The 27905-nt window shown below is 42.0% G+C and overlaps 1 protein-coding gene across 1 annotated transcript in view; it reads right to left on the reverse strand.

The window, feature by feature from the left end:
• Window positions 1-3595: 3595 nt before the first annotated feature.
• The window catches only part of LOC103010721 (proton-coupled amino acid transporter 2), a 29323-nt gene continuing 5013 nt past the window's right edge, over window positions 3596-27905 (reverse strand). The window contains exons 5-10 of the mRNA XM_007188623.3: window positions 24212-24296; window positions 20690-20908; window positions 19199-19297; window positions 10030-10196; window positions 7745-7914; window positions 3596-5110 (exon numbers count right to left, since the gene is read on the reverse strand). Coding sequence (XP_007188685.2) covers window positions 4839-5110; window positions 7745-7914; window positions 10030-10196; window positions 19199-19297; window positions 20690-20908; window positions 24212-24296 — 1012 coding nt within the window. The 3' untranslated portion in view covers window positions 3596-4838. The remainder of the gene's footprint in view (window positions 5111-7744; window positions 7915-10029; window positions 10197-19198; window positions 19298-20689; window positions 20909-24211; window positions 24297-27905) is intronic.

The following is a 27905-nucleotide window of genomic DNA, read 5'->3' on the forward strand; positions in this document are numbered from 1 at the left end:
TTAGATATCTTATTTCTCTTTCTTCTTCTACTGGTATCATTACTAGATTTCTATCTTCGAGCTCTCTGACGTTCTCTTCCATAAGGTCTGCTCTATTTCCAGTGCTTTCTAATGCACGTTTCATCTCATTTACTGAGTTCCTCAGCTCCAGAATTTCTGTTTGGTTCTTTTTCAGAGTTTCAATCTCTTTGGTAAAGTATTCCTTCTGTTCATTAATTTTATTCCTGAGCTCATTTAACTACCTTTCCGTGTTTTCTTGTAGCTCATTGAGTTTCTTCATGACAGCTACTTTGAACTCGCTATCAGTTAAATTGCAATATTCCATCACTTGTCTATGAAGAATTGTCTCTCTCTCTCTCTCTTTTTTGGTGGTATAATGTTACCATGGTTCTTCATGGGTCTTGATGAATTGTCCCTCTATCAGCACATTTGAAGTTAACGACAGGTTAGAAGTTAGAGTCCTTTCTTTTGTTTTCAGGTAGGTGGCGCCATAACACAAGGTTTTGGTTTCTTACCTGAGCTGCCCCTGGTTACATTTGAGAGTTGGCACTTTCCAGCCTCTGTCTCTGTAAGAGGTGTGGCTCCGTGCCTTTGTTATTGCTTCTTGTGCCTCTGGCGTCCTTGCTGCCTTGCTTCTGCCAGAGCCACTGTTGTCACCCGGATGGTTGGCTCTTCCCTAGCATCTGTGATCCCGAGTTGCAGGCTCTGCTGCCGTGGTGGGAGGGGAAAGGTGGTGGGGTGGTGAGCTGGGGTCCTGCAGGTGCCTCTACTGGGTCTGGTGTTGTAAGGTTCAAGGGCTCCCCACTGCAGATGAAGGGGGCAGGCTGGGGTCATGTGTGCCTCAGTGGTTCGAGGGACAGGGTCCCAGGCCCCACTGCCACTGCTGCCCAGTTACCTGTGGCCGCAGGCACAGCTGTGGTCAGGAGGCCGGAGTTGTGTGCTCCACCTCCCCTTCTGCTCTTGGGTTCTCTGAAGCTGCGGCTTAGCTGCCACGGTCAGAGGGCTGGGATTACAGGCACCAACTCTGCTGGTCCCTCAGTTCTGCCTCTTCTATGTGTTTCAGTCTACCCACCTTCAGGTATACAGATGTTTAGAATTCTCTAGTGTCCTGGTGTGTTGGGCAGGGGTGCCTTTGTTGAGTTGTGGATGTTTGACTGGTTGTAGATTGAAGGGGGAGAGAGAGAGGTAGCTCTTCACTCCATGTTGCTGATATCATTCCACTCATGTTGTTTTTTTGATGACAATTAGTATGTAGGAAAGATAATGATTTTGCAGATTATTTTTAAATTAATTAATTAATTAATTTATTTTTGGCTGTGTTGGGTCTTCGTTGCTGCATGCGGGCTTTCTCTAGTTGCATTAAGGGGGGCTACTCTTCATTGTGGTGCGTGGGCGTCTCATTGTGGTGGCTTCTCTTATTGCGGAGCACGGGCTCTAGGCATGTGGGCTTCAGTAGTTGTGGCATGTGGGCTCGGTAGTTGTGGCTCACGGGCTCTAGAGCGCAGGCTCAGTAGTTGTGGTGCATGGGCTTAGTTGCTCCGCAGCATGTGGGATCTTCCCGGACCAGGGCTTGAACCAGTGTCCCCTGCATTGGCAGGTGGATTCTTAACAACTGCGCCACCAGGGAAGTCCAAAAGATGCTTGTATTTATGTTTATATTTGGTCATGGTTTTTCTGTGTGCTTTGTCAGATTTTGGTAGCAGAATCAGGATACCTTTGTATAAAAAGTAGGGAAGACTTTCTTCTCTCTCTAGGCCTGAAAAGAGTTTAAATAGCATCAGGCAGACATGAAGGGTGGCAAGGACATCCTGCTTTGCTCCTGATTCACCATACAGTCTCCAGAAACCCCCTCCTCAGTTCACAGCTGATTTATTACTTATAAAGGGAGGCTGTGGGGTTTCTAATTTTTAAAAATGTGTAATCCACTGGACACATTTTTCCCATTTTTACTTTAACCACCATCATTCAAAGGTCTCTCCTGGGCTCTACAAAGCAGTGAGGAGTGTTGGTGTGGAAAGTCTTCAGTCCTGAACCCATCTGTCACTACATGTTTGATTGTCAGCAAGTTACTCAATATCTCTAGGCCTATTTCCTTCTCTGAAAATGAGAACAATGACACTGCATACCTCATGGTTTCATTGTAAGGATTAAATGAGATAATCACATGCAAAACACTTAAAAAGTGCTCACTGAGGGATGGAATGATTTTCTCTGATGCTTGATTCAAAAGCAAGCTCCCAAAGTTAAAGAATCAGTAGGGGGGTAGGGAGGGGGAAGCCTCTGTGTGTGTGTGTGTGTGTGTGTGTGTGTGTGTGTGTGTGTGTGTGTGTAAAAACCCAGTATCGAAGAATTAAAAAATTTTAATATCCCCAATGCTCACACAATTCTAATAGTTGTTATCTTTAGTGTTGCTGACAATTACTAATAAGTCTCCCCAGATTGCATTTATTGCTTATATCCATGTTGCTAAATTTTTATTTTCTTTCCAAGATTTAACTTTAGCCAGACTGCTATAAATGATAAGATTAACCTGATCATCTTACACAGTAGGGACTTGTCCTTGGAGAATGAGAGTGACCATTTTTTAACAACAGAGAAAACAATCTTAAACTTAGCAATGTTGGGTTGGGTGACAGTTGAGCCAGGTGGAGGAGACAGGTTCAGAGAGAGGAAGACCACTTTGCCAAGGCTCTGAACCAATCAGTGGAAGTCCTTTGGGTCTTTTACATTTCTGAGGTAGAAATGATGACCCAGCTCTCTGGCCAGGTAGGCTGTGGACCACTGCAGAGGCTATGAGTGTCCCATCTCCCAGCAGGTACTCTGCAGACTATGGGATCTGAGTGTGGAGCTTGTGTTCATGAAGTACCTTCTGGAATCCAGCAGGTAGAAAGTAACACACAAAAACAGGAGACCAGGACTTGGGAATTGGGGCAGACACGCCCCTCACCCCTCCGTAACTTCCCTAGGCTGCAAAGGGAGGGTGATGGATAAAAATAAGCAGGAAAGGGCTTTTTAAAATGGTATCTTAAAACTGAGGCTGAAACAAGCATGGGTCACTTTCCAACACCACAGAGAGTGTAATAAGAAACATCCTTACCCCCCACTGAGCTACAGATCTGCCTACAACATCTCATTTATCTATATGCCTTTCCCCAGTTTTAGTGATTTTAGGGAGAAGGGAGGGAGCCGTCACCACCAAGAAGGGTGAAGTGTTGTGTTGGGTTGAGGGGCCCCTGGCTGTCAGCCAAGGTCAGACATGACAAAAGGCACAGGAATGTCAAGGCAGCAGGACTGAGTGGAAGAAGGGTCAGATTCAGTGTTGGGAGACCCAAGTTCTACTCAAAATCCAGCTCTAATGGTGCCACCGGTGGAAAGTCAGGTGGAAAGACATGCTCAGTACTCCAGAGCAGTTAGTGTCCCCCTGCCCTCAAAAGGACCTATGATGGTATTAACTTAGTTGATGACCTGTCATTATTCCCCAGTGGAGAGCAGACTAGCTGGAGGACGGAGATTCTTTTCTCACTCATTAGTGTATCCCCTTTAGAGTAATGTATCAGTTAGCTTTTGCTGCATAAAAACTTCCACATCTTATGGCTTAAAACTAAAAACATTTATTATTTCTCATAATTCTGTGGATCATCTGAGCAATATTTATGGTCCGGGCCAGCTTGACTGGGGCTGTATATAGTCTAGGATACTTCACTCACGTGTCTCGAAGTCAGCAGTCTGGCTGTTCTGGGAGATGGGGCTCAACTGGGATGATTCATTTCTGCTCCACGTGATCTCTCCTCCTCCAGTAGGCTAGCCCTGGCTTCTTCACTTGGTGCTCTTATCTCCACAGAGCATCACGATGAAAGTTCCAATGCATTAGCCATCACGAAACCTCTGCTTGCATCACATTTACTATGTCCCATTGGCCAAAGCAAGTTACAAGGCCAAGACAAGATTCAAGGGGTAGAGATATAGATTTCACTTCTTGATGCGAGCTGCAACGTCACATTGTCAAGAGGAATTTGTCGCCGTTTTTGCAAACTATTACAAGAACTTTGAACTATGCTTGGTGCGTGGTAGGTAAGAAAGAATGCTTGTTGCAAGAATCAAGAGGTTAAAGAAAAAAAAAGAATCAAGAGATAAATAATGAAATAATCATTGTCCATCCCCACCCTACCCCCCACCCCCCGCCATTGGCACATCCATTTCTGTGACAGCTGTCCTTTGTTGAGATCTTTGAACTGGGCCAAAGCTTTATCCAGTTGTTTAGAAAGTTTATTGCCCTTGACTTAAATATGGTGGTTCCTTTCTGTCTGAGAGTTGCAGCTCACCATGGACCTGTGGATCCTATCCATCTTGACGCTGGCGCTGTGCACACCTTGCTGGATTATGGATTATGTCCCCACTCTTAATCTTTGCTCTTTAAACAGATCTGGAAAAGAGGACACCCTTTGTCTACCAAATCACCATCAGCCTTAGCTGGCGGCACCTCCTTCTGTCAGTTGCTGCCTGTTGGCTGCCCCCTGGTGGCTTCCTCTTGCATAGCCCCACTCAAGGTGTGAAATTGATCGTGTGAATTGCCAAAAAGCTGGATGGAATCAAGAGCCGTCAGAGAGAGAGCTCCTTCTGAGAGAGCTCTCAGTAGAGTGGAAAGCGAGGAATGGAAAGAAAATAAATTTTAAAAAAATTTTAAAATTACCATCTAGACCTTGTAGCTGGTGAGTCTGTGCTTGTTTCACTGTGACTTGACCCAGAGAAAGGTAAAGCAGCAAAATATAGATAATGCATATAAAAGAGATTTATATCATTAAATGTCAGGTGCTGGTGGGTAAGAAGCAGTGCCATTTTCACTGAATAAAAATGGTGGAGTTGGAAAAGGTGAGAGGGTCTTCTGACTGGATCAGCTCGTCCAGGGCCTGGTAGGTCCCCATCACAAAGCCCACGAAGCCCAGGATGCTGATCAGGGCATCCTTGATGATGGTGATGGGACTCATGCCCTCTGAGTAGTAGGTGGTGACCTCCAGGAGGGGTGGGATGATGAGGGCCAGCGCACTGCCGCTCAGGGAGCCCACCAGAGAGAGGACCAGGTCCAGGCGGGGGATGAGGATGGCCAAGATGCCTGCAGGAGATGACACGGGATAGATGGCTCTTCCCAGGCTTAGCCAAAATTTTAAAGTTTGTTTTAAAAATCTTTTTCTTAAAACATATACCAGTTGTTTCTCATACATTCAGTTATATAAAGAAAAAGTTGAAACTCCTGTAATACCCCCAATCACATTCACTAGAGGTTTATACATTAAAATTTTGGTGTGTCTCCTTTCAATCATTTTCAACCAATTATTGTTCAAATATATACATTCATATTGTTGGGGAGAAAAACCTTCTCTCTTCCCATTTAGGTTCAAGTGTTTGGGGGCCTGCAAATTTAACTGACAATTAGGCAATTAACAGGAGGAAAGACAAAGTTTATTTAGGGCTAGGGAGCCTTCAGATGAATTGGCTCTCCAAACAACGATAGGGGTTTATATACCCACTTCAGAAGGGGAACTGGATGGGGGAGAAATAGCTTCCATGCAAGAACAAGTGGAAGGTATGACATTCTCTGATAATTTAAGTAATTACTCAGTCTGTGATGATGGTTAGTCTTCTTTCTGATTGAAAATCTCCCAGAAAGGGGATTTATGGTGCCTGTATTTTTCAGAAGTTCCTGCTTAATTCAGCAAAGGAAGTTTAGATAAGGTTTTGCGCCCCCTGCGGCTGCTTGTTCTAATGCTTTTAGCCTAAGATAATTTTTATGCCACAGAAGTACATTTCGAACCTCTACATGTTCAATGATTAAGCTCTTACTTAATAAATAACACTAAATAACAGTGCTGGGAACTGTCCAGCTGTTTGGAATGTGTCAATGTACAAAATAGACAAAAAACTCCTTACCTTCATGGAACTAACATTAATAAGTAACATGACTGCAAGAACCTCTTACTTGCAAACAATTAGAATGTGAAATTATTTATAGAAAGGGGTCTTCAGTGGGAACAAGATCACAGAGTCCCTTTAAAGGAGTATCTTCTCCAGGTTTTATATACATGTCAGAAAACATCTAACAAAGAAATACTAAAAGTTAAAATAAAGATTTTGAAATTATATATATATATAATATATACATATATGTGATATAATTATATAATTATATAATTATAATATGTAATATATATAATATATAATTATATATTAAAATTTTTATATATAATTATATATTATTTATATATATATATATTGTTTTTTTGTAGGCTGTTTTATAGGCCTGGGCTTTTACATTTTTTATTTTACTTGATGGACAATTTTCCTAGTTACAAAGAAAGCCCAGAAGGCTCCCCCAGGTCTCCTAGGATGGAGTGTGGTATAACAGAACAAAACAGGACTGGAAGGCAGGATTCTGGTTTCTCCCTGTGTGGCCTTGGGTAAGTCTCCACCCGTTTCTCAGCTTTTTTCCTCATCTGCCAAATGGGGATGGTAGCTATCCTTTTAGGTATTATGGTTCATACTCCAAATGGTGTTAAAGTTTTAAATGAGTTAATTCGTGTAAAGCACTCAGAGAAGTTATTTTTGTTATTATTTCATTATTACTTTATTATTATTACTTGTTTGCAGGTAACTGTTTGCATATGTACTGATTGCGGCAACGCATGCAGAAGCTTAAGGAATTGTTATCTTCATATCTGGGGCAAATTCATTGATCTTTCTGGAGTCTCCAATATTCTGAAGGGTAGTGTCCCTGCCTCCTAGGACAAATTGGGAACAAATAACTTCAAAGGAAGAAAATCAGTGTCCCATGATTTATATGGGCTGGTCTAGCACAGCAAGAATCACAATTAAAAGGAGCCTTAGGGACAGCTGGGCCATGGCAAACACAACGCAGGAATCTCTATCATCTTCGCCTCCACTAAAATACTTACAGAAAGGGGCACCCTGGATCATAGGGCCTGGAGCACAAGGAGGGCTGCCGAGGGGGTGAGTGGGGACAGTTGAAGCCAACAGGTGAATACCAGCCCATCGGAGGCCAAGGAGCTGCTGCCAATGGGGATGTGACCCTAGGTTTGCCAAATCATTTTATTTTTCCCCCAAACATTAGAAACCTGCATTTGTATGTGAGATCTCTCCCACATTTTTAATGTTGGCCCAAATTTATACAACATTATGAGGGTGAAACAACATACCTCTGACGCCAGATTAGACTCACTGGCCACCATTTTCAACCTCTGTCCTGGAGGTGAAGGGTGATGGGCCTGGACTTGCGTTCAAATCCCACCTCTGGCACTTCCTGCCCAATTACTTATCACTCTCTGCTTCAGCTTTCTCATTTACAAAGTAAGGTTTATCACAGTCCTACCTCATAAGAGTTGCTGCAAGGACTGAATAAAATACTATGAAATATGGAACAGAAAGAGCTTAGCACAGTGGCTGGCACGTAGTAGGTGTTTAATAAAAGTCAGTTCTTATTGTGATTATTATTTGATAAGTTGTCACTCCCTCAAGCTGGACACCAGTAAATCTGTCTAATTAGGTACATGTAAGAATTAAGTTGTCCCTAAAGCATAAATGAAATGAATTACTACTTGGAAAGCCTTAGAATGGACCCTGAAACACAGTTAGTATGCAATCAATGCTGGTTATCATGACTATTGTCTACCATCTGGCTGATTCCTGATAGCCCTCAGGAAAACAGCAACGAGGTGCTCTGCCTCCTACTCACATGTCAGGCTGACCATGGCGAAGCGGATGAACAAGTCCAGAGGCAGCGCCCAGCGCTTTGACACCTGGGAGGTGGCGAAGGGAATGATGATTTCTGCAGGGACGTAGAACTGCAGGGCGTAGGTGCACAGGATGCCAATTATGTAGAGGATCTTGACCGACTGGTACAGCCTGCAGGACAAACCAGAGCAGTGCTCTCAAGGTCAACGTGCTCTGACACCTGGCCTCCTTGTTTTTTTGTTTTTGCTTTTTTTGGCCTCTCTGCAAGGCATGTGGCATCTTAGTTCCCTGACCAGGGATTGAAAGCCCCCTACATTGGAAGTGTGGAGTCTTAACCACTGGCCTGCCAGGGAAGTCCCTGGCCTCCTTGTACATTAACCTCTGACCTTGGAACAGTCCCGTAGGCAAATGTTTCCTTGTCTGAAATTGACGGGGAGGGACCTTCTATGAGAGGAAGTCACAGCAGAGCACGCAGTGGAAATAGAGTGAAGCATCACAGATTCAAATGGAAACAGTTCAGAGGGTCATCGCTACATAAAAAGGTATGGGTATATATAACACCTTCATAAACCATCATCACTTGATGCTGAATTTTAGATTTTAGGAAAGAGAGGCTCAGGCCCAGTACCTTGCTCAGGGAGATACAAGTGATAAGTGGTGAAGACCAAAAAACCTGGGTCTAAAAGATCTGGTCTTTTGTAATCTCTTTTATTAGGAATTCTCTGGATCCCCCAAATCACCTGGCATATAACAGGCTCTCAACAAATGCTTCCAGGTGGTTGAATGAACTGCAGAATCCCAAATCCTTGAGGGAAGAGGTAGTCTACACAGAGGATTGTGTGAGGGTTGGGGAATAAAAGGAGAGGCAGGGTTACTTGCAGGCCTCAGACTGGGGGCAGGAGAGCATGTGACGGGGGATGCTGAGTTTTATCGATGCCTTTTTTGACCAATGGAGATAAGGCTTTTTTCGTTTAGCCCACTAATGTGGTAGATGCATCTGGCATGTTAAATAAACCTGTATGACTGTGTCTGTGTATATTTAGTCCATTCCTTAAAAAGGCAAACGTCCACATTTCTGTGTTTCTTGCTCACACTAGTTCTGCTGCCTGGAACACCCTCTCTACTCCCTTTCCATCTGTGCAAATCCCACCTATTTTTTGAAATTCCCATCTTTTGAGGAGGTACTACATTCCAGATGCTTTTAGGCATGCCCAACTTAATCCACATGATAACTCTGCTTTTTAGAAGAGGAAACTGAACATCAGAGAAGTTAAATAAACCATCCACGACCATAAGCTAGGAGTTGGTGTAACTGGGTCTTGGATCCAGAGGTGCTGTTGTTGTCCTTGTTTGGACGGAGTCGTCTCATTGGACAGGAAGATTCCCTGTTCTCCCATTCCAATGTACTTTCTTTCCTTGGGAGTCCCCACATCCTCTCCACTATTCTGGAGGGCTTCTTTTTCTGTTCTATGTTGTATTTGTGTACATACACTATCCATTCCCCATTCCCATTGGACCATGGGCTGAGGAAGAGAGTGAAGCGCAAAATCATAGTCTACTCACATCAGCACCCTCCACACCATGTGTCTAGACTGGCATCTGCATGTAATTGGGGTGCAGTAAATGCTTGATGAATGATATTGATCAACTTGGGAAAGGAGCCCCATTTAGACAAATTAAGCCTCCAAGTGACCCTTAAAAAGACAGGCACCTGGTAATTAATGACATGCCTCAGTATGGGAGAAAGTGCTGCACAATGTGATAGGGGTTCATGTCTATTTAAATATTCAGTGTTGAAGTCTGGGTCAGCTAACTGTTGTATGAATTGGTCATTTGATATAAACATTTTCCAGATTCTAATGGTCTTCCCCAATTGGTTCTTGTTTTACTTTTTCATCCTAGCTACTCTGCAAGACTTGGTAGTGCAGCCTTAGTAAATGTGATTGGAGCCACCCACCGGCTCCACTCTCTGCCTCTTGCCCTTCTCTGTGCCCCTCCTTTCTCTCCTTAGGTGACCAAGGACTCTGACTTCTCCCCTCTCTTCCTAAATCATGTCCTTCCTCATACTAAGCTATCAAGGCCTCACTCAACATGGGAGGCTGTTGTTGAAGAAGAGCTCCCTGGACAGAGAATCCAGAGCCCAGGGTTCCAGTGTCAGGTCTGCTTCTCCCTGTGGAGACCCTCCAGACCTCAGTTTACCTTCTGCGGAAAGGAGGAGAAAGTAACCTATATATTCCTGTTCCCACTGGCCCTGAGTCCCTACCGCCTGAGGGCCCATAGAGTTACCAGCAGTTGGGCAGGTTAAGGGTTATGCTGGCCTTGATGTCATTTCCGAACCGCAGGTAGCCCAGAGTCCCGATGCTGATGTAGAGGGCAGTAACGATGGACATTCCCAAAGACAGGATGACTGGGAAGCGGCGGGCATCCTTCATCTTGTTTTCCAGGGGCAGAACCTACAGAAACGCCACAATGTAAGAAGAGAGGAGGAGAAAGAGGAACACAAGCATAAAGAAGAAAGGCATGCCACTTCCGGGGGTATGTACACAAAAGAATCGGAAGCAGGAACATGCACAGATATTTGTATACCTACATTCATAGCAGCATTATTCACAGTAGCCAAAAGTTGGAGGCAACCCGAGTGTCCACCGATGAAGGAACGGATAAACAAAATGTGGTCCATACATACAATGGAACATTATTCAGCCTTTAAAAGAAGGAAATATGCCCCAACATGGATGACTCTTGAAGACATTAAGCTAAATGAAGTAAGCCAGTCACAAGATGACAGATACTATGTGATTCTACTTATATGAGGTAACTGGAGTAGTCACATTCAGAGTCAGAAGGTAGACTGGTGATTCCCATGGGCTGGAGGGAGGAATAAATGGGGAATTATTGTTTAATGGGTACTCAGTTTTGGTTTTGCAAGATGAAAAGAGATGGATGGTGATGATCTTTGTACAACAATATGAATGTACTTTATGTCACTGAACTGTACACTTAAAACTGGTTAAGATGGTAAATTTTATGTTAGGTATATTTCACCACAATTAAAGAAAAAAAAAAAAGAGGGACTTCCTGGTGGTCCAGTGGGTAAGACTCTGCGCTCCTCACGCAGGGGGCCCGGATACGATCCCTGGTCGGGGAACTAGATCCCACATGCATGCTGCAACTAAGAGTCTGCATGCGGCAACTAAGAAGTCCACATGCCGCAATGAAGATCCTGAGTGCTGCAACTAAGACCCAGCGCAGCCAAAATAAGTGAATAAATAATAAAAAAAAAAAAGAAAAAAAGAGAGAAAAGAAAGGAAAGGAAGGCCTGGAGTCACAAGATGATCCCTGGACCGTTCAGAGCTGGAAGCACCCTGCAGGTTGACCAGACCAAGGAGCTCAACTCCCTGGGGCGGCCCGATCTGGCCAGCAGGTGCATTTTGTTTGGCCAGCCTTTCAGACAACTGAATATGAATGCCTTTAAGCACAACATTCTTTCTCCACCTACGAGGCCCACCTCTCCCTCTCACGCTGACATATACCTGGCTTCTCCACCCACGTTGTCTTCCAAAAGCACTTGAGTTTGAGGCTCCCAATTCTAGTGCACTTGCCCCTCTCTGTACAGATGGGAAGGCCAAGACTCAGGTTATGCAGTGGGCTGGCAGCAGCACTGGGACTAGAGCGCCCTGGCTCCCCAGAGGCACATTTCCCCACATACCATGTTCTCAGGATCCTTCTTCCCCAGATGCATACCTGGCTCTAAGAGAATCCAAACTGAGGCCAGCCTGCCTCTTGGGCCTGTTGGGCATTCCAAGGTCTCTTCTATCTTTGGTAGCAACTCTTTGGCCTCATCTCATAATTTCCTCCTCAGACTTCTACTGACCGAGGGCCCACCCTCACCTTCCCCTTCCCCTTCTCCTTGATCCAGCCATGTGCTAAGCACACTTCATGCACCATTAGGGTGATCTGTGCCTCAGTTTCCTGATCTGAAAACTTACCTGTTAGAATCTTTTGGAGAATTATATGAGCATTGAAATGGCACACAGTAAGGACTTAGTAAATGTTAACTACAATTATTTTGTAATACTGCGAAGACCACAACTCTATGAAGCTGGTACTTGTGTAATTCTTATTTTATAACAAGGCTCTGAAGATGATATAACTTACACCAAGCTATACAGCTTGGAAGTGGCAGAGGAAGGCTGCAAACCAGGGCTGTCCTCCAAAGTCCAAGTACTTACTTCTACCCGATCTTGCCTAAACTCGCACAGCCCTGGGCTTGTTTATTACTCAGTGAGAACTTAGCACCTATTCCTTTGTATCGTTAAATCCTTCTTTGTCCTGTATGCACCTCCCCTCCCTCCCCATGCAAATGGCAGATGCTTGAGGGGAGTGCGTGTCTGGGACTTTCCACTTTCTTCTGGGTTAAGTGCACATTCCTAGATGCAGCAGGTGCTTGGGAAAATGTCCAGGGGATTAGGTGAAGAGCAATCCAACATGAGCTCTTCTACCCTGCAATACATTTTTGTTGCATAAATTCCCCAGGCTAAAGATGATCTTTTTACAAGGCCAGGTCATACTAAGTACAGTAAGTTCCCTACATAAGAACAAGTTTCATTCTGAGAGCGCGTTCGTAAGTCCAATTTGTTCATAGGTCCAACAAAGTTAGCCTAGGTACCCAACTAACACAATCGGCTATATAGTGCTGTACTATAATAAGTTTATAATACTCTTCACACAAATAATACATAAAAAACACAAAAAAATAAACATTTTTAATCTTACAGTACAGTACCTTGAAAAGTACAGTAGTACAGTACAGTACAACAGCTGGCATACAGGGGCTGGCATCGAGTGAACAGGCAAGAAGAGTTACTAACTGGAGGAGGGAGAGGAGGTGGGAGATGTAGAGCTGAAGTATCGTCAGCAATAGGAGACAGAGGGCAAGCTGCACAGTTTCACTCCTTATGTTTGCATCTTTGAAAGTTCCCAACTTGAAGGTTTGTATGTAGGGGATTTACTGTAACTGGCTTTCTCGCTCCGCTCCCCGCGCCTCCCCACAATCAATCAAAGAGATTAAATGGCCATTCACATAAAGTGGGAAGGCCTCTGGCTTGGGAGTGAGTAGTACCAGCTGTAGCAGTTCCCAGCTGGTGACGCAGCTCAAGACCCTGTCCTTCTTTGGGGTTAGGCTCCTCTTCTGTAAAATTAGAGACTGGAATAGAAGGTTTCTAAAGGTAATTTGAACTCTGATACTAATAATCATTAGCACATAGTAGATGATCATAAACACTTATTGAACACGTAGAATCATCATTTTATAGTTGAAGAATTAAGGTTCAGAGATTAGCCTGTGACTAAACTAAGATTCCAGCACATTCTGCCTCCAAAGTCATTTGCTCAACCACTGTACTCTTCTTTTTGCCATGACTGTTCAAAATTCTAAATATAAAGTGCTTCCGGGTCCATTAAGATGGTGTAAGCACATTGCGCCATATCTCTCTCACTAATTAAAACTAAAAGCCCTGGACAGAATACATAAAGCAACTATCCATGGACTCTGAAAAGTATATAATAGAAGGTGAATTGCTCAAAACCAGTAAAAATGACCATCATGGCCGTGAGTTTCCTGATTTTTTTTCTTCTTGTATCTCCTAGTTTAGACTCAAGGAGAGCCCAAATCCTAGAACTATGTAGTGGATACAGACAGAAAAAACTCAAAAAGAAACCCTCTTTCTGGCCGGTGGGACCTAAAATAGGGGACCCTATGGGACAGAGAGCATGGAGAGAATCCCTATTATTCTGTTTCCTTTTTTACTCTCCAGGTCATACTCCCTAAGGCAAGTCTCAGTCACAAAGCAGCAATCTGTTGTATCAGGGACTGTGGTGGTTACTTAGGCACCTAAAAATCTGAGACAAGACAAACTCCTTCTCTTGGAGCAGAGGAACAGGGAAAGAGGGCTTTGGGAGTCCAAAAAGTAAAGGGGGAATCGGATTGGCTACATAATTTGTGGGGCCCAGTGCAAAATGACAACGCAAGGCCACTTGGTCAAAGATCAAGAAATTCAAGATGATGAACACAGGGCATTAAACCAAGTGTGAAATCCTTTTAAAGGCAGGGGCCCATGTGACCACACAGGTTACATGCCCATGAAGCCAGACCTGGAAGGAACCCCTATTGCTCTTTTCTTCTCTTTTTACTCTCAGTGCTCACCCTCGAGTTAGGCCCAGTCACAAGAAGTGTATAGGAGTATAGGGAGGCTAAAACCCTGGCTTTGTAGCCAGAGGACCAGAAAAAGAAGCTGCTGGGTGAATGTGCAGCACACTGGTGAGTGTGCAGGAAAACACGGAAAGGAGGGAGCCAGAGAAAGTGATTCCCTTCATCCCTGTGAATGAAGTCTGGGCTTAGCCCTGAGCTGTACATGTATGGAACTGATGTGAAGCATCAAACTAAAGGCTTTGAGAACTATTGTGTAGACAGACCACCATCTGGCCCCTGGGTAGCATGTAAGCAAGGTGAAGCCAAACATCACTTCCAAGTCTTTGAAAACTAATCTCATATTAAAACCATGGTCTACTGAAGGGAGATCGGGACTTGTAGTTTGAATCTAATCGGATTGACTGCTTGCTAAAGTAAAAAAGTCAACATTCTCCAGAGGATTTTAACAGGCTCCAGAGTCTCATAAAATAATATTCAAAATGTGTAGGATACAGTCTAAAATTAATCAACATACAAAGAGCCAGGAAAATCTCAACACTTCTCAAGGGAAAAGACAACAGATGCCAACCCTAAGATGACTAAAATTATGGAAATATCAGACAAAGACTTTAAAGCAACTGTTATAACCATCCTCTGTGAAGTAAGGGAGAACACTGTTGAAACAAATTGACAGATATAAGTTCTCGGCAACGAAGCTGAAGGAATAAGAACCAAAGAACCAAATGGAAATTTTAGAACTGAAAAACCCCACTGGAGAGGCCCAATGTAAATGACAGAACACAGTCAGTGAACTTGAAAATAGATCAATAGGAACTATTGAATCTGAACATAAAAGAGAAAAAACGATTTTAAAAAATGAATAGGGCCTCAGAAAATAGTGGGACATATATCAAAGTGTCTAACATTCAGGTCACTGGAGTCCCAGAAGGGGAAGAAAAAGAGATTGGTACAGAAAAAACTTTTTGAAAAAAGAAAACTTCCCAAATTGTAAAAGACATATATTTACAGATTCAAGAAATTAAGTGAATTTCAAACAGGACAAATTCAAAGAAAACTAGTCCAGACAATACAATACAACTGCTGAAAACCAAAGATTTTTAGAAAAGTATCTTGAAAGTAACCAGATAAAAAACAACATCACATATAGGGGAACAATGATTCAAATAACTGCAGATTTCTCACCAGAACCATTGAGGGCAAAAGGAAGGGATACCATATTTTCAAAGTGCTAAAAATAGACTGCCAACCTAGAATTCTATATTGTGCAGAAACATCCTTCAGGAATAAAGGCAAAAAATAAAGATATTCTGAGATTAAAAAAAATGAAAAAAATTTGTCACCAGTCTAAAAGAAATAATGATGGAGTTTCTTCCTGTTGAAGGGAATGATGCCAGAGGGAAACTTGTGATTTCAGGAATAAGGAATGAGCAACAGAAATGGTAGTTACCTGGATAGATACATTAGACTATTTTTCCCTTAGTAGGTTTATCAAAAGTGCCATGTGGCACTACTGAAAGCAAAAATTATAACATTTTTCTGATGGTGTTTTGATATATTTAGATGTATTGGGTTGGCTGAAAAGTTTGAGTTTTTCCTTAAAAAACCCGAACGAACTTTTTGGCCAATGCAGTATGGGCATTACAACAAAAAGGGGGGAAAGAAAAAAAAACTCTACAACTATAAGATTTCTATAGTTTACTAGAAATGATAAAATATTAACTGTAAGTAAACTGTGAAATATATGTATACTGTAATCCCTAGAGCAACCATGAAAAGTATTATAGAAAGAGATACAGATACAGATACAACCTCCGATGGGCAAACTAAAGTAGAATACTAAACAGTATTCAAAGAATCCAAAAGGAGGCAAAAAGAGAAAATGGGAAAGCAAAAGGAAGGGTAGAACAGAAAACAAATAATAAAATGCAGACCTAAGAAACATAATAACTGCATTAACTGCAAATGGTCTCACCACACCAATTAAAGGACAAAGATTGTGGTTGCCAGGGCTGGGAGCAGAGGGGAATGGAGACTGACTGCTTAATGGGCATAGGGTCTCTTTTTGGGATGATGAAAATGTTTCGGAATTAGACAGTGGTGATGAATGCACAATATTATGAAGGCAATGAAAACCACTGAATTATATATTTTAAAATGGTTAAAATGGTGAATTTTATCTCGATAAAAAAATTAAAAGGATGGAAAAAAATGTATCACACAAATACTAATTAGGACAAAGTTGGAGCTCTAATATTACATGATTTTAAGGTAAAGCTTGTGTTATCAAGATATTTTGGTATTCGTGAAAGGAAAGACACATTGATCAATGAATCAGTATAGGAAGTCCAGAAACTGACCCATATTCATATATCGATTAGCTTTTTACAAAGATGCAAAGGTAATTCAATGGAGAGTAGACAGTCTTTTCAACAAATGATGAAGGAATAACTGGCATCCTTAAAAAAATTGAACTTCAACCTATAAACACTTTTAACAAAAATTAACTCAGAATGTATCATAGATCTAAATATACAATGAAAACAAAACATTTAGAAGAAAATACGGGAGAAAAGTCTTTGTGACTTTGGAGTAGGCAAAGTGTTTTAGATAAAACACCAAAAGTAGGAGCCATAAATGAAAAATTTTGATATGTTGAACTTCATCAAAATTAAAGCTTTTTCTCTATGAAAGACAATGTTAAGAGAATGAAAAGACAAGCTACAGACTAGAGAAAATATTTGCAAATTACACATCTAATAAAGGATTTGCATCTGGCATATATAAAGAATTTTTAAAACTCAGCAATAAAAGACAACAACTCAGTTCTTTAAAAATTCGCAGATTTGGGGCTTCCCTGGTGGCGCAGTGGTTGAGAGTCTGCCTGCTGGTGCAGGGGACATGGGTTCGAGCCCTGGTCTGGGAAGATCCCACATGCCGCGGAGCACCTAGGCCCGTGAGCCACAATTACTGAGCCTGCGTGTCTGGAGCCTGTGCTCCGCAGCAAGAGAAGCCACGATAGTGAGAGGCCCGCGCACCGCGATGAAGAGTGGCCCCCACTTGCGGCAACTAGAGAAAGCCCTCGCACAGAAGCGAAGACCCAACACACCCAAAAATAAATTAAAAAAAAAAATTAGCAGATTTGAACACTTATACCAAAGACGATACACAGATGTCAAATAAGCCCATAAAAAGATGCTCAAAATCATTGGTCATTAGTAAAATGCAAATTAAATCACAATCAAATAGCACTACACACCTATTAGAATGGCTAAAATTTAAAAAAACACTAAAAACACAGATAAGAACTAGCAAAGATGCAAAGGAATTCTAACACTCATACATCCGGTGGGAATGCAAAATGGTATAGCAATTCTGGAAAACTGTTGGGCAATTTTCTATAAAGTTAAACATACATTAACATGTCACCTAACAAACCTACTCCTAGAGAAATGAAAACGTATGTTCACACAAAACCCTGTACACAAATGCTTACAGTAGCATTACTCATAATCGTCAGAAACTAGAAACAACCTAAATGTCCTTAAACAGGTGATGGTTAAACAAACCGTGGTACTGCTCACACAGTGGATGCTCAGCGGTAGAAAGCAGCAAGCTCCTGATGCGTGCAACCACGTGGATGGCCGTACATGCAGCTAAGTGAAAGAAGCCGAGCTTAAGAGGTTACATACCGTATGATCCCATGTGGATGGCATTCTGGAAAACGTGAAACAATAGAGACAGAGAACAGAAGGTGGATGCCAGGGGTTAGTGGGAGTGGGGGGAAGTTGACTACAAGAAGGGCAGCACAAGGGAGCTTTTTATGGTGGGGGAATTGTTCTGTGTTCTGATTGTGGTGCATCTATGACTCTGCACTTCTCAAAACTTAAAGAGATGTACACCAAATAAAAGTGAATTGTTGGGGCTTCCCTGGTGGCGCAGTGGTTGAGAATCTGCCTGCTAATGCAGGGGACACGGGTTCGAGCCCTGGCCTGGGAAGATCCCACATGCCGCAGAGCGGCTGGGCCCGTGAGCCACAACTGCTGAGCCTGCGCGTCTGGAGCCTGTGCTCCGCAACGAGAGAGGCCCGCGCATCGCGATGAAGAGTGGCCCCCGCTTGCCACAACTGGAGAAAGCCCTCGCACAGAAACGAAGACCCAACACAGCCAAAATCAATCAATCAATCAATCAATCAAACATACGCATCTGATTCAAGATCCTCATTAAAAAAAAAAAAAAAAAAAAAAAAATGGTCCACATCAAAAAAAAAAAAAAAAAAATCTTTAAAAAAAAAAAAAAAAAAAAAAAAAACTGTAAAAATAAAAAAAAAAGTGAATTGTACTGTATATAAATTAAAAGTAAACTTAAAAAGCATAGAGGTACAAGAGGTACAAACTACTACTTGCAAAATAAATGAGTCACAGGTATGAAATGTACAGTACAGGGAAAACAGTCAATAACTATGTAATATCTTTGTATTGTGACATTTATCGTAACTAGACTTACCATGGTGATCATTTTGAAAGCCATAGAAATATCGAATTACTATGTTGTAAGTAACAGGAACTAACATAGTGCTGTAGGTCAATTATAAATATAATTAACACTATTCTATATATGAAAATTAAGTAAATCCTGAGTTTTCATCACAAGGAAAAAAATTTTTTTCTATTTCTTTAATTTTGTGCCTATGTGAGATGATAGATGTTCACTAAACTTATTGTGATAATCATTTCATGACATATGTAAGTCAGCTCATTATGCTGTACACCTTAAACTTATACAGTGTTGTAAGTCAATTATACCTCAATAAAACTGGAAGAAAAAAATTATACACAGCACTATCCTTCCTCAAGTGTGGTAGTAGAGACTATATAATAATCCATTGTAAATAAACTGTACTTTCCAGTTTAAAACTCCTTTATGTTTCATAAAAGTCCTGTAATTTAAGTTGCACACCTCCATTTATCTTGATTTTTAAAGATTAATAAATACATGTTGATATGAAGATAAATGTTTAACAAATGTACTGGGACAGGAATAAAACTCTCCTGACTGCTCTAACCTCTCTGCTATAACCTACTTTCTCCTGCTGGTCCAAAGTGAGGTCAGAGGTTAGTTTCTCCAGCTGACCCAAGTGAGGTCAGGGGTTAGTTTCTCCCGTGCACACAGAACCCAGAGCTCCCAGCTCCTGTTCAGAAGGCCACCCACAGCACCTTGCAAAGTCTACCCCAATTGAAACCTTACCACACCAATGCTTTCAAATGAAAAAACGGCTGTTCCAAAGAAGAGCGAGTAGGTCTTCCAATTTGCTACCAGTGGCAAGTGGCTGGGGTCTGGAATTCCCTATGGGGGAGAGAAATGTGGTAAAGACATTTTCTCTCAAAGCATGTTTGGGCTCCCTTAAGAGAAGAGTATTCTGAGAGTAAAGCTGAATTATTAAAAAAATTGAATATCAAGAAATTCAGAAAACTTCAAAAGGAAGTAGGCAACAATCAGAGTTGATTTTAACACTTCCCAATACCAAAGAGCCAGAGGAAAGAAAGATTAAGGTATTATCAAAGTACTGAAGGATCAGGGATCTCACAGAGGGAGTCTGGTTTATCAGAATCCTCCAGAAGAAAATCTTACACACCACAGTTTAGTACTAGCCTAAAGTGCCCAAGAACACTTTGAATGTACCAGTGGTTATAGATGTTGGAAATTACTGTGACTATAGTTACAGTGACATTCTAGGGAGCCCAAAGTAATTAGTTAAATATGAAAGTCCCCTTTTCTTCTTCAATGAGCTGTAAATAGAAGGAGAAGAAAGTGTGTGGAATAAATATTTTATGTACCCTGTGACCTAGTATGTGAAAATAATGACAGAACAATTTCTCTAACTGAGCAACCTCTGGAATAGTCCAAAAATAAATCAGAGGTAGCTATTTCATTGGGGAATTCAATTTTGTAGAATCTATCAATATTGCCTTAAGACTTATCTGTGGTTATCCTAAAATATTTGGCTAATCTGTTATTTTTACTAAATTCCATGGACAAAATAACGTTTTTTTCTTGTGACTTCTGAAAGAGGAAAACATCTTGAAAGGTATTAGGCATGCCAAGGGTCTTCTGGATTTAAATTTCTATGTAGGCTTGTCCATTATAAAATGAAAATTAGAAAGGAGAGAAAAGTGGGAAACTGAGGGAGAATGAATACCCATACTCAACTTCAAAGGTGTGTGATTTACACCAAGATAGATTTGTTTGTGGTCTTCCAAGACTTTCTGTTTATACCTCTGTGACTAAATATTAGTTGTTGTTGTTGTTTTCTCTTGAGTTCCCCAGGGGTAATTTTGCAATTACTTGGAATTATAGCTTAGAGGATGTAAGACTAGTTCAATAAGGTTTAGCTGTGGTAGAAAATCCTGCTTTTTATCTGCCTTTTGCTGCTATCCAGCCATTACAGGAATGGTCTATAGTTAACCAATCAAGATATTTTCCTTGCAAAGCATAATTTTTTTCTAAAACCAGGATTTGACATACAACGAGTATTGGAGAAGGAACATCAAAGAGGAGATACCCAGAAAAATGAGAGTGCACAGAGACATCTTTGTGGAAGAAATGCTACAGTAAAGTGGGTTCTAAGCTGACGAGGGGAGTGCATACCTATCTACCCTCAGGGCTGGCCCCAGGTGTCAGTCTGTCATTGATAAAAGGCTCTGCCCACTAGAGGAGTGAGGAGTGTGGTGTGCTAACCTGGATGATGGACTGGGCGATGATGATCAAGCTGACCAGCATGGTGATGTTGGCCAAGAGGGAGAAGATGGTCAGAACCCTGAGGTTCCGGATGAGGACTATCAGCACCAGGAGGGGCAGGAAGGCGAGCATGTAGAGTCGAGAGTCCACGGTGGGCGTCAGGATCACTGTCCCGTTGTAATGGCAGTTGTTGGTTGTGCTATTAACCGCTTCCACTACCTGGGAGAGGAATGGGAAAAGCAAGGGGAAGATTCGATGAATCTTCTGGCCACATGATTAGCTCAGTGCCTGGCCCATAATCAGACTCCCTCACAAAGAGCTAGCATGTCTCACGTGCCAGGGTCTCAGAGTGAGTGAGAGTGACTTTAGGACTTCTTACTGCACATCTTCTGCACCATACTTCCTCAACAGAAGCTGCAGAAATAACTTTAATAAAAAACAAACTTAATAAACATAAATACCTAAACTTAGAGTGGCTATTTGTTAGCTTTTGGCAACGCAGAATCCATTCCTCCTGAGTTTGATTTATTTTTGGTGCATTCTCGCCCACATGAATACAACCTTGGTGGACTGTAAATCACAATCATGTGGCAGAGCCAAAGCACTGCCTTTGACTCAAGCAGAGGCACTCACATCTCTCCCTGGAATATGAATCTAAATAACAAGCAAAATGACACAAGGCAGACCTAGAAAAGGGTAAACAGTAATTATGAGAGGGAATCCCTGAGAAGACTGCTCATCAGTTCTATTGACATCCCCCTAGCTGCCCTGGTTCCTGTTCCTGTCCTTTTCTGAGACCCATTTTTTTGTTGTTTTTTAGTTTTCTCTGTCATTTTGGAAGTTAGCTAATATTCTTCCACTAAACTCATTTTCTGCTTAAGTTCCACTGAATCTGTTTCTTTTGCTTATAACCAAAAAAGCTCATCACTTACTGTTTCTTAATTGGACCAACACTGACATTTTGAGTGAGAGAACTCTTCCTTGTGAGCATTTGACCATTCATTGCAGGACATTTAGCATCTCTGGACGCCACCCAGTAAAAGGTATTAGCATCCCCCCGTCATTGCGACAAACAAGGAACACCCCCTGCACACTGTACAAATACCTCCCAGCAAAGTGGGGGTAGGAGGGAGGGTACCACCCTCCTTTGGAATCAGCATGACTTAATGGCTACAGTCTTATTGTGCAAGCAACACAGTCCACTGCAGAACATTTAGAAACTAGATTTAAGCAAGAAGAAAATGTAAAATCAATGATAATCTCAGTACCTATGGGTAGCCATGGTAATGCCTTGCAATATATTCATCTGTACATTTTCTATGCAGTATCACAAATTACATGTATTACACACATCCTTTTTATTTTACAAGACTGAAATTATAGTATACACTCTTATTTTGAAATCCCCTTTCCGGGACTTCCCTGGTGGCGCAGTGGTTAAGTATCTGCCTGCCAATGCAGGGGACATGGGTTCGATCCCTGGTCCGGGAAGATACCACATGCCATAGAGCAACTAAGCCCGTGTGCCACAAATACTGAGCCTGCGCTCTAAAGCCTGCGAGCCACAACTACTGAGCCCGTGTGCCACAACTACTGAAGTCTGTGCGCCTAGAGCCCTGCTCTGCAACAAGAGAAGCCTCCACAATAAGAAGCCTGCGCACTGCAATGAAGAGTAGCCCCCGCTCACTGCAACTTGAGAAAGCCCATGCACAGCAACGAAAACCCAACACAGCCAAAAATAAATAAATTAATTAATTAAAAAAAAAAAGAAATCTCCTTTTCATTTAACACATCATGAATACTTAAATAAATCATTAAGTCTTGTTTTTTTTCGGATTCCTCACTACAGTAGGAAAAATACCTGGAACATTAGCCAGGTATTCAAGGCCTTCCATAAATGGACCCATTCAACTGTGAAAGCTCTTCCTCTCCCAAGGCCCACACCTTCTTCTACAACCACTTGTATTGCCTCTCCTGAGCAAGTCCTGTACATTCCTGCCTTCAGGTGTTTATTCCTCCTCCCACCCTGGCTGCCACTACTTCTCCAACCTGCCCTTCAATGCCCAGCTCAGGTGCATCTCCTCAAGGGAGCCTTCTCTTGCTCCAATGATCTCTCCTGCTCCCATACATTTCTGCCCCTTAGCTCACAATTAAGCATCCCCAACCTCAGGGTGTTAGTGGAGTCCTGACCCAACACCGACATATTATATTGATATTTAGCTTTTTATATGTCTTAGAGCACATCCCACTTAGTCTGAAAACTCCTTGAGATAATGCTTAGCTTGTCTCTAGACAGATGATTGATAAAGTTCTGCTAATGTCAGATTGATTTCCAAGCAGCAATCTGGCAATTAAGAGCCTTCAAATCAAATTCCTTGACCCAGTAATTTTACTTAAAAAATACATATACTAAAGTAATAAAGGGTTGTACAAAGACTTGTACAGGTTATAGTAGAAAAACAGATTATAGTAGAAAAACAGAAAATATCAGATGATAAAAGACTAAGTCATCTGTACGATGGAAAATTCTAAAACTATTAAAAATTACACTAAAAAATTGAAGGACATTGAAAAATGCTAATCAGTTAATACTCATTTAAAACAATCCATGAGTGGTTGGATTAAGAATAATTTTGTTTTATTTTGAGAAGCAGTATAGCATAGTGTTTAAAAACTTGAGCTGTGATGTTAAAAAGGCCTGTGTTTTTAACCTTTGTTCTGTGACCATATTTATATACATTATAGAGTTCATAACATCAGTTTTCTCATCTGCAAGATGGGAATAACCATAGTACCTACTCTGATAAGACCATGGAGAGAATTAAATGAGGGAAAGCTTATAAAATGATCAGCACTGTACCTGACACATAATAGAAGCTAATTCTGAATTCTCACTATTTTTTTCCTTCTTTTAAATTTTTTTTTTACATTTCCAAATTTCTGGTAGTACTATAAACAGAAAAAGAGCCCTGAAGAATAGTTTTCTTTTTTAAGCTTATTGATTAAGGATAGCCTCTGTTATTACCCACATTACTTTGCTCAAATTGCTCCAAGATAACTATTGGGTTAGATCAGAAGAATTTCTCGGGGACAAAAAACTGTTAAACCAAGGAGATTAAACAGCTAAAGGTAGATAAAGATGGCCCAAAGATTAGGTATCATTCAAAAAGACCTATATCAGTTTAAGAAGAGTTAAGGATGATTACGTACCAAGGCAGGACGATTGACAAAATCCAAGGTTACTTCCAGCTCAATTTTAAAGACCAACCTTGAGGACAGGTCCAGTTTTAGAGACAACTCTTGGACAAAGGGTACTGTGGATAAAGTAATCACTTACAGAAATCTGCAGATATGTGAACTGGGGGAAGCCTGGGTTCTTTGATAACACTCAGTTTAACTTTCTTCATTGTATGATGAGGACACTAGGGCCCAAAGAGAAGAAGCTATTTGTTGAACAACTAGAAAAAGAGGACCCTCCTTTTCCATGTTCTTTTCCCTCCCACCTTCTCTAGAAGACTCTACCTGTTTTAAATTATCAGCCAGAAACACAATGTACACGCAGCAGAAGCCCATCTGGGTGACTATAAGAAAGAAGCTCACCATACGCCTGAAAGAGAGGAGAGAGAGAAAAAGAAAAAAAACTTGTTATAAAAGAAGAGCTGGCTTGTCATTTCCGTTTCTGTTCCCAGGGGTTGGTGACCCTCGACCAGCACCCTCGGTCCTGCTACCACAATCAACAATGGGGCAGTAGAAGGGACATAACAATAGTTCTTTGAAAAACATGTTTCTCAACCACCTCCACACTCTCAACTCAGCAGTGGTAAAATTCTTCATCCTCAGGAACCTTGCCCCATACTCAGCTCTGTGTTGATACTAATTGATGTAAGGCAGTAGGCACAACTTATTAGCAATCATTAAAATTTTTTCCTACCATGTACCAGACACCGTATTAGGCACTGAAGATACACAGACAAATAACACGTGTTCTTTTCCTCTAGTGGTTTAGAGACTAGTGGGTGAGATGGATAAAAAATAATATGGCGGGACTTCCCTGGTGGCGCAGTGGTTAAGAATCCACCTGCCAATGCAGGGGACATGGGTTCGATTCCTGGTCCGGGAAGATCCCACATGCCGTGGAGCAACTAATCCCACGTGCCACAACTACTGAGCCTGTGCTCTAGAGCCTGTGAGCCACAACTACTGAAGCCTGCACACCTAGAGCCCGTGCTCTGCAACAAGAGAAGCCACCGCAATGAGAAGCCCGTGCACTGCAACAAAGAGTAGCTCCCGCTCGCCGCAACTAGAGAAAGCCCGCATGCAGCAACGAAGACCCAGTGCTGCCAGAAATAAATTAATTAAAAAAATAATAATATGGCACTAAGGGCCATGGTAAAAAGGGCATTTTACCCTAATTAAAGAGCAGACAGCCTTCTTAGAAAAAACCAATACCTGAGCGGGAGTCCCCTGGGAAGAGGAAGAAAGAGAGTGAGAGAAGAAAAAAAGGAATAAAGAGGAGGGGCAGATGGCGAAGAAGTAGTGAGGAAAAAGCATTTCAGCAGAGGGATTAGGCAGATTTCTCTAGCTGCCATGTGGAGAGTCCATTGGAGGGGGCAAGACTGAGGATGGGAAGACCAGATAATGGAGGTGAAAGATGGCAGCCACCTGGACAAAGACGTAGCTGTTAGGGTGAGAGAACTGAAAGCATTTTAAGAGATACTAGGGAACTAGAACTTACAGAACCTGGTGACCACCTACATCTAGGGAAAGGAAAAAGGAAATGACTTAAGGTGAGTGACAAGTTTTTGGCTTGGACAACAAAATGAACTGGGAAACTCAGAAGGAAGAACAGGTTTTAGGGGAAGGGGAAGAAATGGCACATTCAGTACCTGAATTGTTGAGCTTGAGGTTCCTACAGGAGACATTCAGGAGACAACCACATACTGGGGTCTGGAAATGTTGATTTGTCAGTGATGGATAAAGCCTTGAGAAGGCAAATTAGTGTTGGAAAGTGTGCAGAGTGAGAAGAGAAGGCAGCGTTCCAAACCCTAGAGAACACCAACATTTAAAGGGAGGATAGAAACAAAGAAGCCTGCAAAGTAATGACCAGAGAGGTAGGTAGGAAACTAGGATGAAAAAGGGTTTAATAGAAGCCAAGTGAAGAGAGAATGTTTGAAGAAGAGAACAGTCAATTGTACCCACTGCTGCTGAGAGGTTCTCTAGGGCAAAGAAGGTGCAACAGGGAGGTCTTTTAGGACACTGGTGGAAAGGACTTCAGTAGAAGTACAGGACAGGAAAGCCAGGTGACCCATGAAGGAGGTGTGAATGGGGTGTATGGATGTAAAATTAGAGGGTGGGCTATTCTTTCATAAAGCTAGAGTGTGAGTTCCAGTCTTGAAGGTGCCCATTTTGTTCATCGTTGTAAACCCACTGCCTAAAGCACTTCCTGACACACTGCAGGTATTCAGTATATATCTGTTGAATAATCAGATAATGAATATGAGATAGAGGACGATATAAGGTCCAGGAGGCTTTATTAATTTATTTTATTGTTTTTAAGATGGAGATACATGAACACATTTCAGTGTTGAGAGGAAGAGCCCATAGTTCAAAAAAGAAGTTCAAGTTATAGGAGAGGAGATAATTAGTGGAGTGAAATTCCTAAATAGAGCAGGAAGATCTACCTTACATGCCCAACAATAAGTAGAAGGATCTGACGGGTTGCGACAGGCAAAAGCCACCTCTTGAGTCACACAATTGGGAAAATACTGGAAATCATCCCATAGCCTTACTAGTCTGCTCATAGGCTGAATTTATTAATTCAGTATGTGAATGGGCTTTGGGTCAAGAGACATGCCAGACCCATGATGCTCGTGGGCAAGGCACACCTCAGGTAGTGCAGTTTGGGGTATCACAGTTCAAGAGAGACTTTGATAATCTAGAGGTGAGTAGAAAAGAGTAGACAGACAGGGTGGGGAGAGGTGGGAAAACAAAGACAAAAGAGTAGATTTAGTCCCAAGTACCAGGAGACAGGCGTTGACTGTTTCCATCATCTCCAAAAGCAAAAAAGTGGAGGTTGCAGGAGGTAGACTTCAGCTCACCAAGGAACCCTCAACGTCTTGGTCTTTTTCTCTCTTTTCTTCTCACTATATACTCTCTCCCTAAGAGACCTCTTCTGTCCCCTGGCATCATAGCTGATGACTTCAGTGTCTCCTGCATGAAGACATGTTCAAACCTATACATATAACTACCCACTTGGCATCTCTGCTTGAATATGCAAAACACAAGTCATCAGAAGCCTGAGTCAACCTTGACTCTTTCTTTCCTCTCCCCACAACCCTGGGATCCAAATCATGACCAAATTCACTTTTCTCCATCCCCACTGCCACCAGCTTGGACCCAGCCATCACTGTCACCTGCCTGGACATTGTCAACAGCCTCTTCATGGGTCTAACTCTATTCTTGCTCCCTTACAATTTCTTCTCCTTATAGAAGCCAGACAGATCTTCAGACAATGCGAATATGATTAAAACAGGAAAGCTGCTGATTAAAACCCTCCAATGGTTTCCTGGTTGCTTTTAAGAAAAGAACAAGACCTTGAAGAGGGTCTAAAATGTACACCTTGTTTGGGCCCTTGGATCCTTCTTCAGCATCATCTCCCTATCTGCCCTCAAGCTACCTGGTCGTTCTTTACCCTGAAACTGTCACATACTCCCTCTTGCTTCAGGACCTTCATAGCTTGCTCCTCTTCCTGGAAGGCCCTTCAGGCTCCTGCCCACTTTTCCCTAGGTAATTCCTCATTCCTAAGAATGCCTTCCTTCAGAACTCATCTCAACTGTTCCATCCTAGGAAGCGTACCTGAACCTACGTACATCTCCTTACCTGCTTGGTAGCAACTAGTGCTTCTTTCCTTCATGGTACTTATCCCAGTGGCTATTAAGTAACTGTGTCCTAAACTGTTTAAGGTCTGTGTTTCCCATTGGACTATGGATTCTGCATGGGCAAAGCTTTGTTTGCCTTGTTGCGCACAGTATTTCTAGGGCCTGGTACATAGTCGCAACTAGATAAATGTGGTTTAATAAAAAAGTGAATGATATTCAAGTTGCATAGCAAAGGAATGAGAACCCTGTATATACAAGGAGCGGGGCTGGATCAGGAAGACTGCCACTGAATCCCTTTCACGTGAAGTCCAGTGTTCTGTGTTACACGAGCCAACTTT

This window comes from Balaenoptera acutorostrata, chromosome 2 (assembly GCF_949987535.1).
Source record: "Balaenoptera acutorostrata chromosome 2, mBalAcu1.1, whole genome shotgun sequence".
Classification (NCBI taxonomy): Eukaryota; Metazoa; Chordata; class Mammalia; order Artiodactyla; family Balaenopteridae; genus Balaenoptera; species Balaenoptera acutorostrata.